Source organism: Dipteris shenzhenensis, chromosome 31 (genome assembly GCF_047967505.1).
Source record: "Dipteris shenzhenensis isolate YYH24624 ecotype China chromosome 31, Dip_SZ_1.0, whole genome shotgun sequence".
Taxonomy (NCBI): domain Eukaryota; kingdom Viridiplantae; phylum Streptophyta; class Polypodiopsida; order Gleicheniales; family Dipteridaceae; genus Dipteris; species Dipteris shenzhenensis.
The window spans coordinates 19,042,733-19,052,181 of record NC_141626.1 but is presented as its reverse complement, the minus strand read 5'-3'; the positions used below and the strand labels follow the sequence as shown (position 1 = coordinate 19,052,181).

General features: G+C 42.2%; 1 protein-coding gene across 4 annotated transcripts; it reads left to right on the top strand.

Moving 5' to 3' along the window:
- The first annotated feature begins 1,920 nt into the window (after nt 1-1,920).
- LOC147881155 (protein WEAK CHLOROPLAST MOVEMENT UNDER BLUE LIGHT-like 1) lies at nt 1,921-6,015 on the top strand. 4 transcript variants are annotated; one of them, XM_087370179.1, is made up of 5 exons: nt 1,921-2,327; nt 2,853-3,049; nt 3,244-3,391; nt 3,493-4,888; nt 4,940-6,015. In XM_087370179.1, the coding sequence occupies exons 3-5, from the start codon at nt 3,260-3,262 to the stop codon at nt 5,485-5,487; spliced, it is 2,076 nt and encodes a 691-aa protein (XP_087226305.1). In that variant the 5' UTR covers nt 1,921-2,327; nt 2,853-3,049; nt 3,244-3,259; the 3' UTR covers nt 5,488-6,015. The 4 variants fall into 4 exon arrangements, with proteins under 4 accessions (XP_087226305.1, XP_087226302.1, XP_087226303.1 ...); XM_087370176.1 differs by having other exon boundaries at nt 3,493-6,015; XM_087370177.1 differs by having other exon boundaries at nt 2,625-3,049; nt 3,493-6,015.
- The last annotated feature ends 3,434 nt before the right edge of the window (nt 6,016-9,449 follow it).

Sequence of the window (9,449 nt, the reverse complement as noted above, 5' to 3'; positions counted from 1 at the left end):
TAAAATATAATATGTCATATTTTGTATACTATCATCAGGGAGAGCACACTTTTAATGTGTTTGATACTCATACCAAGAGACTCGATATGAAGAACGAAAAAGAGGGTTATCATGCTACAAAGGGATGCACGGGAGAGGTGCATGGATAGAACGAAGAGATTTATATGGATGCACGTGTGTGTGTTGGGGAGATGTTGTTGGGGGTGAGAGGGGTGTCATGTGTGGAGGTGGTGTGTGTGCACGAGCATTAAAATAAAATTCCTTATGTATACATGTAGATGGATGCACACCTTGGTCATTGGTACTATAGATTGGGAGTGTGAGAAAGTTACAATGTCTTATTTGACTAAGCTTCTTGTAAGAAAGATAGGGCTAGAGTGGAAGGAAAGAATAAAGAATAGAGCTAGAGTGGAAGGAAAGTATAAAGTATGTTTATTGTTGGGAGGGATAATGGAGAATGTTTCTTTGGAGGGATAAGAAGTGGAAGGAAACTATAAAGTTTGTTTCTTGGGAGGGATAATGGAGCATGGGATAGAAAGGTTGTTCGTTTTCACTTGATTAACCTAAGGGCTCTCTTATTATTCCTAATTTATTTGGTAGGTCGTAATTGACCTATGGTACTTGTATTGATTTTGGTGCCCAAGTTTTTTTGGGGCAATGTTGCAGTGCCATCTGTTGTCTTGCATGAATGAGCAACATTTTGACTTGCTCACGTTCTAACTATCAATAGGATGCACTAGATAGTAGACCTTGATCACTATGATTGAGATAAACACCACATTGCACAATTCTTTATGTACCTAGTGGGGGGTCATTTTTGGCTTGTGTGCCATGGTGCCATTGGCCCTTGGCACCCCTTTTTCTAAAACTCCTCATCTCTCATTAGTGTAATGTTAATGCATTTATGTTATTTTGGTAGAGTAGGGAAGGAAAGTAGTTTGTCTCTAGCCAAACTGTACAAATTAGCATATCTCTCTCTTGAGGGTCCTGCCTTGTGGCCTGACGTTAAAAAATTCTTCTTTTCTTCTTCTTCTCGACATATAAAGCCCTCAGCTAGGAGACGGGTTGTTGGCTGTTATGTTGTAAGCGATCTACTTTTAGGAGGACCAACCCAAACTTTGAAGTGGAGCTGACTTGGAAGTTTGGGGAAAACTTGTGGGCGTCAAAAAAGCTTTCTTAAAACGCAGTTATATGCAGTGCCGAATTCAAGAGTTATGAGCATTTGAATGTTTGGGGCAGCCGTAAGAAGAGAGTCTATTTAAAATTTAAAAAGTCCAGATGCAGAGCAGTCAACGAGATGCAGAGGCGATTTCTAAGTTCTAACTATGAGGGTTTTAAATTGGCTGTGTGACTCTCGTGAGTCTGTGAGTTCAAAAATTCAGAAGCAATGATGTTGGCAGTGAGCCTGCTTAAAAATTCAAAACCAGTACCGTCATGAAAAAGCGCGTTTTGCACTAAACTTAGCAATGGTTCGGGCACAGATTTATGCTACAAAAGGTGCAGAAAGACAGTCCAAATCGTTAATGGTACAAAACTGTGGAAAGACACTTTGTTTGCAACCCAAAATCAGTAATGTCAAAAAACTGCAGAAAATTTAGGAGCATTCTGTTGCTTTGTAACGCAAGATTACTAATGTCACAAAACCCCAGAAAAACTAAGGAGCATTAAGTTACAGAAGTTAGAACCCTCTCTGTTGCTTTGTAAACCAACAAATCTGCAGAAAAACACACACACACACACACACACACAAAATATACACACAGCATTATAGCCTCTGTTGCTCTGTAACCCACATCACTAAACGAGTTTATTGGGAACCCACACACATCCTGGTAAATTGCTAATTAGTTTTCCTTGCCTTGAAGAATAATCCCTCATCAGCCTTCCTCCAAACACACTCAATTCCAATTCGCCCTCTCTTCCTGCATTGCTACTCAGACTCTCAACAACCATAACTTGCTTACTCTCAACAACCCTCACTTACTACCCATATACCTTGCTTATCCTGGCCTTCTACTCTTCCCCTGCTCCACGTTTTAACCTCTCTCTCTCTCTCTCGCTCTCTCTCTCTCTCTCTGTGTCTCTGTGTCTCTCTGTCTCTCTCTCTGTGTCTCTCTCGATTTGCTTCTCAGTATTGCCTCTGCTTTTCTCATCTCAGCCTTGCTTCTATGCTCTTCTTTTTTACGACTCTTATCACTTGGGTAATCTATTTGTGGCTCTCTTAGCTCCCTTACACTCTTTCTCTCCTCTGGCGACATGTAATCGGTAGCCTCTCTACCTCCAAGAACAATTTATTTCCACTCAGACCAACCCACAGCTTCCTCCAGGTGCGTTTTTGCTGCCCACATCGTCATATCTCGCAGCTTTCCTGCCCAAAAAATTGCGCTTTTGGAACAACGTTTCACACCCACCGTATCGCTGTGGTGTTTATGCATTCCGTCACTGATTAACGAGCGTGTGATATATGATTTCGTCTCTGTTGCTTTGTGACCTCGCTCATCTTGCTGGTCTGTATCGCTTCTGCATTACCACGGTGTATCTCGGGACGTGAGTCGCTGCTCAGCTTTCAGGCCTACAATCTTCTATCTTCATACCAACTTTGAATTTCTATCTTATTTTACTAGAGACGATGGCTTCGCAAACAGTTGCCTGCCCCTTCCCTTTCTGCTATTATTTACGCAACTATCATCAAAGCGTGACATTTGTGGCGAGAAGTTGCGGGATTTTCTGTGAGGTAGTTGAAGTCTCATATAGAAGTGGGCGATAAACAACATAACAGAATCCCACGAGTGATCGCACTCAGATAGCCTTCACCGACCGTAACGTTCCGTTTTGTCTGTTTAAATTTACAGAAATCCAAGGAAAGATCAAATAGCTCATCAGACGGACAAGTACTGTTATCCGGACTGGCCGATCCTTAAGGGTTCTGAAAGATCAAAACATGAGATTAACATCTGTAGGAACTTTAGTCCCGAAAGTTTATCAAAGCGAACCGCTCACAGATTTCTGAAGATTTCGCCCCGAATTCTATACCAGCACATCTTTATTGGTATCTAACGCATTCATATGTTATTTTTTTGTCATGACCAATCCACCATTGCAATTCCCATGGAAATTCGCCAAAATGCTTTCGTCAATTGAAGGATTCTTTATGTCGCATTGTGGTTCTATGGGTTTGTGGAGCGTAAGATGTCTTGCTTGCATCCATTTAAATTAATTCGCTTGCTTTTGGAGTCTTGGAAGGTGGGAGAGCTCCAGCATGGCAGATGATACGTCTCCGTGCAGCCGGGAAAGGGCAGAGATTGATACCACATTGCCTTTTCAATCTGTCAAGGCTGCCGTTAGCTTGTTCGGGGAAAAGATAGATGCGAGGAAATGCAGATTGCCTGAGGTATGGCTTCACCTGCCGATGTTTAGTTTTGAGTGGAAGTTCAGTCCTGCAAATTGTCTCAACCAATCTCTCCAACTTGTCACATTTCAACCCTTTTACAGAAGCATGGAGCTAAGGAAGCACAGCTGCATGAGTTACAGGAGGAGTTACACAGGATGAGGCTCCAGCTCACACATTCTGAGAAAGATAAAGCAGAGGCTCTTGCAGAGCTCAAGGATGCAAGGAACCTTTTAGGAGCGATGCCTATGCAGTTGTATTCATCAAGACAAACGGAAGTTCATGATGCTTCAGCCAAATTAAATGCAGATGAGATCAAACAAAGAACTTCGCAGTCAGACGAAAAGCATGTTGTTTGGGAGGTTCAGTTGAAGGCCGCTCAAAAGCAGCATATGACAGCTGTGGCTGAATTGGAAGCTGTAAAGAAAGAAATGGTGAAACTACAGCAAGAGCTTGTTGACTCAGTCAATGAGAAAGAAAGTGCCATCAGGCAAGCAGAAGAGGCCCTTGCTGCAGCCGAATTCAATGCCAAAAGAGTGGAAGAACTAAGCACTGAGATTTCAGGAACAAACGAATCTTTGCTACTGGTAAGATTGGCGTGTATAGAAGCAAACAAAGAAAGAGAAGCACTTCTTGCTGCCAAGAGAGCAGACAGAAGAGAAGGTTGTGACCAACGCCCTACGCACGCTTCAGAGCAGGACTGCGCCCTTGTTAGTGATCTTGAGCTGAAACTGGCAGCTGCAACTGAGGAGTTGACGCTCTTACGTGGGGAATTGATGGCTGCGAAGAAGGCTGAAACGAGGGTGGCTGAGATAGCAGCTGATGCATTTGCAACACTTGACCGAGCGAAGTTAGAGCTTGCGACGACACAGGTGCCAGGAAGCGCTAGTACTTCTGCGATTGCTCCTCCTACAGCGCTGGATTTGGCTTCGCTCCAGGCTGCTGTAGAGGCAATGCAAAATGAGTTGGATGCAACGAGGAAAGCATTAGCAGAGCTGAGGGAGAGAGAGGCAAACGCAACCGCAACAGCTACATCACTGGCATGTGAGCTTACGAGGACAAAAGCTGAGCTAACAGCAGCTCTTGCAGCTGAGTCCAAAGCGAAAGAAGCTATCCTGGGCCTCTCTCAAACCATAGAACAGATCAAGGCTGAAGCGCAAGAAGCAAAGGAGACCGCAGAGGCAATGAAAGAAGAAGCACACAGGGCTGCTCTGGATGCAGAGCAGGCCAAAGCTGCCATGAATACTGCAGACAGCAAGCTGCAAGCAATTCTGAAGGAAGCTGAGGCAGCAAAAGGTGCTGAGAGGGCAGCTTTGGGAAGGTTCAAGGAGCTGTTTGAAGAAGCAAATGCTGCTAAAGCTTCAGAAGTAGGGGGTGGAGTGGGCATCACTGTATCTAAAGATGAGTATGATGCTTTGAGGAAGGGACTGTGTGTGGGAGAGGAGCTTGAAGGGATGAGGCTGGTTGCAGATGTTACTCAGGTAGATGCAGTGAAAGCAGGTGGAGTGGGCATCACTGTATCTAAAGAAGAGTATGATTCTTTGAAAGCAGGTGGAGTGGGCATCACTGTATCTAAAGAAGAGTATGCTTCTTTGAGGAAGGGACTGTATGAGAGACAGGAGCTTGAAGGGGCTGCAGCTGTTACTCAGGTAGATGCCTTGAAGGTAGATGGGTCGAAGGCACATCAGACACTAGAAACCTTAAATGCGGATATGGGCACTCTGAAAAGCTCAACAGATCAAGCTCTTCTCAGAGCAGAAATGGCTGAAGCTGCTAAATGGGCTGTAGAGACTGAAATGAGGAGATGGAGGGAGAAGGAACTCCAGCAACAAGCCAGAGTTCCCTTTACAACAGCTCAGGAAAATTATCTGCATATGAAGGGTAACTTTCCTCCCTTGATTGCCTCCCAGATTCCACAACCTGAGTCCTTAGGCCAAGTGTTAAACATCAAGATTCCGGCAATGGAGAAGGGCAGTCACTCAACAGAGCAAGCTTTGGTCCAGAAAAAAAAGAAGCTTCTCCCTTCACTTGTATCACTTCTAGGCAAGAAGAAGAATCACACAACAATCAGTCCGTCTAGCAGTTTTCTTGCAGCATGAAGTGGAGGAAGAAAAGCAAAAAACCATCAGTCCCTCAAGTTGCAGCAAAAAACCATCAGTCCCTCAAGTTGCAGCATGAAGTGGAGGAAGAAAAGCAAACACCAACAACAAACAGTCCCTTAAGCAATTTTTCTTGCCGTGAAAAAACTATTTTGTGATTTCCCAGCTATCTTTTGGATGTCTGTGAGATACATATTTGATGGTGCTCTATCTGGGGTTTTGTGAGTTATATTTTCGAATGCTTCAACCTTGTACTATTTCTCACCGGTTTTCTGCTAGATATTATCGTTTGCAACTCTGCTGCTCCAAAAGCAGCACCTATTGTGGATCAGGACATGTCTGACCAGCTGATAACGTTTTGAAACTTACATCTTGCTTATGCGGTAGCAAATCAAGGCTAAGTTGGAACTCTCTTCAAGCAGGGTACACCCGTTGCTACAGCAATCAGCAGATGTAAACCCCTGGTATGAATACCTTGAAAGTATTGATATTTGTATATGCTATACTCAAGAAATTCAACTGTTTTGTTAGGGCTACAAAAGCTTGCAGGCACGGCTAGTGCTTCGAGCGTGTGTTGTTACTTATCCTTGGTGCCTGTGTTGTTTGATAACGTGTCCATGCAATTTCACAATCACGTTCATGTTTGAGACCATCGGTCTCTTCTGATCTGGACTCTCTCTAAGCAAGAAGATCTGTTCATACAAAGGGTATAGCTTCTGCTTTTATTGGATGTTTAAACTCCAGAAGATACCCTCACCACATCACAACCTAAGAATCACAAAACTAGCAATAGGAGATACTCTCTCTCTTCAGAAAAAGGTTTAGACAATAGAAACCCAACATTTAGGGCAGGCAAGTGTAATGCTGGTTCATTGGTTGTTTGGCAGTGGGAATTATAGAGGGGCAGAAAGCGTGAGAGAAGAGAGAAGCAGAGAGAGAGAGAGAGAGAGAGAGAGTAGGGAAGAGGCTCTTTCCGGGAGCAAGCCGGTCGGATTCTGAGAGAGAGAGAGCGAGAGAGAGAGAGAGAGAGAGAGAGAGAGAGAGAGAGAATAGGGAAGGGCCATGGGGAGCTCTTTTCGGGAGCAAGCCGGTCGGATTCTGACTAGGAAGGGCCAACACGTGTCCTTTCTTGACTGTCAAGGTTGGCGAGAAGGTGCCACGCGGGTTTTAGTCGCCAGATTTGGGATTTCAGGTCACCGGATTCTGGGGGTCACTTCTAGAGTTTTAGAGGGATTCGATCAGGCGGTGGAGATTAGATCTCCACTGACCCGCGACCTTGACGTTTTAGAGAAAGTGGAGAAGGCGGCTGTTTTGGCTCAGAAAATGGCAAGCAGCCATTTTCTCAGCTAATAAGGCCGACTTTTCCAACTTTCCTAGCTGTCAAAGGACTGGGGAGGTGAACAGAGTTAGATCAGATGGTCCATATAAAAATTCAGTCGATTGTGTGTGTGAGGTTCATTTGCTTATCTCTTAGAGGAAATGGGCTCATTATAATCATGCTCATCAAGGTAATCATGGTAAAAAAAATCATGTTGCTTGCACCTAGGTATTGAGGGTCCACCTTACCATGCATTATAATCATGCTCATCAAGGTAATCATGCTCATCAAGGTAATCATTATAATCATGCTCATCAAGGTAATCATGGTAAAAAAAATTATGTTGCTTGCACCTAGGTATTGAGGGTCCACCTTACCATGCATTCACCTATTGAAGTCCCGATCCCTTGTCCACCCTATTTTAGGTGGCTTCAATTGGGGTCTCCCCTTTTTGGGATTTGATGTCCTTTTTTTTGCCCCCCACCTTGCCAACCCTTTTGGTGGGTGGGTGGTCACCCTTTTTCTTGCCCCTTTTGGGGGGGTTATTTTTATTTTCCTTTCTTCTCTTTCCTGGAGCTTATTTTCATGATCCTTTTGCAAGTAATTCTTCTCCATAAGAGTTGGGTGAGAACAAAGGCTCTAATCAAAGTTCAACTTTTCTATAAGAAATTGTAGATCTTGAACCTTACAAATCTTTTTGGCACTACTAGTCAAGAAGGACTAGTTAAGAACACATTTTTTGGTAGTATTTTTTGGTTGGAAAAGTGGAGCAAGCGTGCATATGGTCCGAAACACATTTGAACTTGAATCTGGATGCATTTGCACTGTTGGGTTTTGTCCCTAATGTTTTAAAAAGACTTTTAAATGTCTTTTGAATGCTAAGCAAGGATAGTCTTCTTGCTATCCATGGAGATTTATTTTCCATCGACCTTCAGTCCGGACAACAATTGGAGAAGGTTATTGGCAAATCATGCCTCTGTACAATCCATCATATTCTCAAACGCACGTGCTCGTCTGTGTGCGAAAGGCCTTAAAGTTTATAAGAAAGGGGTTTTTACTTTGTAACTTTAAAATCCCCAATTTTCTCCTCGTTTTTGCACCTTTCATTGTTGAATATGAAAATAACATAAAGTCATTGACATGGATCATGAACATTGCCTCATTTTTTCACCTTTTGTGGGCGACTTTTCCCACCCTTTTTACAAGATTTTGTTTTTACAAAAAGAGGGAAATCAAATGAATATCCATTTGCTTACCTTTCACTTACATGAGGTATTGTTTCATGCTCACGATTTATTGTCTTAAGATGTAGTAAGGGTCTTATGTTGCATGCCAATGTTGAAGAGATGAATACTAGGCACAATTAATATAATCTATTAAATGCACTTTGAAGTTGTTAAAACTTTGGTAAGGGGCTTCCTTTTTTGCCCATTACATTGGTTAGTTATGTATGGATATCAACCCATCACTAGCAATGCACAAGAAGACGCGAAGGGATATATCTCCGAAGATTCATTTGCCCTGAGAATTGATAATCAAATTTGGCAAGTACTTTTTTTTTTGGTAGGAACCTCAAGTATACACACCAAAGCACATCTACCATAGGATTGTATTTCACCCAACACAAGTATGGTTTCAATTCAAAAATCAAATAGCTTCAACACGTTTTATTATGTTAGAGGTGGTATTACTTAAATAGTTACTAATCTTTGCGGATGAAAAATGATCGATGCAACATAAGTTTCTCATTTGTCAACATAGATTTGAAATTTATCAACACAATAAACATATACTTGCCTTTGTTGTTTGTGTATTGCCTTGGTCTAAATGATGAGGGTCATGTGCCGATTGACCTAAGACTTATCCTTATCAAAGGCATAATTTGCAAGTCTATGCTTATTGCCTTGATGTTGACTAGATCTCTTGGTGACCACTCTGCAAGTCTCTCTACTTCTTCTTACCTTCTAGATCCCAATGTGTTCGAATGCCATAGTAGTTATACTTGCCTATTCACTTAGGAGTATATTGATTTCCTCTTTTTCTAGGGTTTCTTCTACCCCTAAGACTCCATGTTGGTTCTGATGCCTTGATGAGGATGTAGACTGTTTGTTAAGGTTGTGAACCTAGCTTTATTATCGAATCCGCTAGTATTTTTGCATGTGCCTCTATGGAATCCTCTTTCTCTAGCTAAAAATTTTTGATCATGAATCAATGAATTAGTGCTTTCATGCTTCTCATGTGCTCTTGCATAAGTATATGTGACATGATTTCAAATGAAGGTGGTACATCTTGAGTGACCATTGCACTCACAAAGTAATCATAATCTTTTCCTAGATCATTGAGAGCAATCTTGACTAGACTTTCTGATTTAATCCCTTGATCTATTTATGTTAATTAATCTTGGATGCCCTTCAATCTAACTAGGTGCCTGCTGCTATCTCAGTTTGTAGCTTTGATGCAAATTTTCAATTAATTCTCTAGTACAATGAACTTGGACATATTGCTTGCTTGAAAATGACTCTCAAGATCTTTCCATGCATTCATTTCAAAGATTTTGACCTTGGAGAATGGGTATCATAACATATTTAACATTTAAATTGATCAAATTCAAAGATATTTGTGTGTTCTCATGGAAATCGTGTGT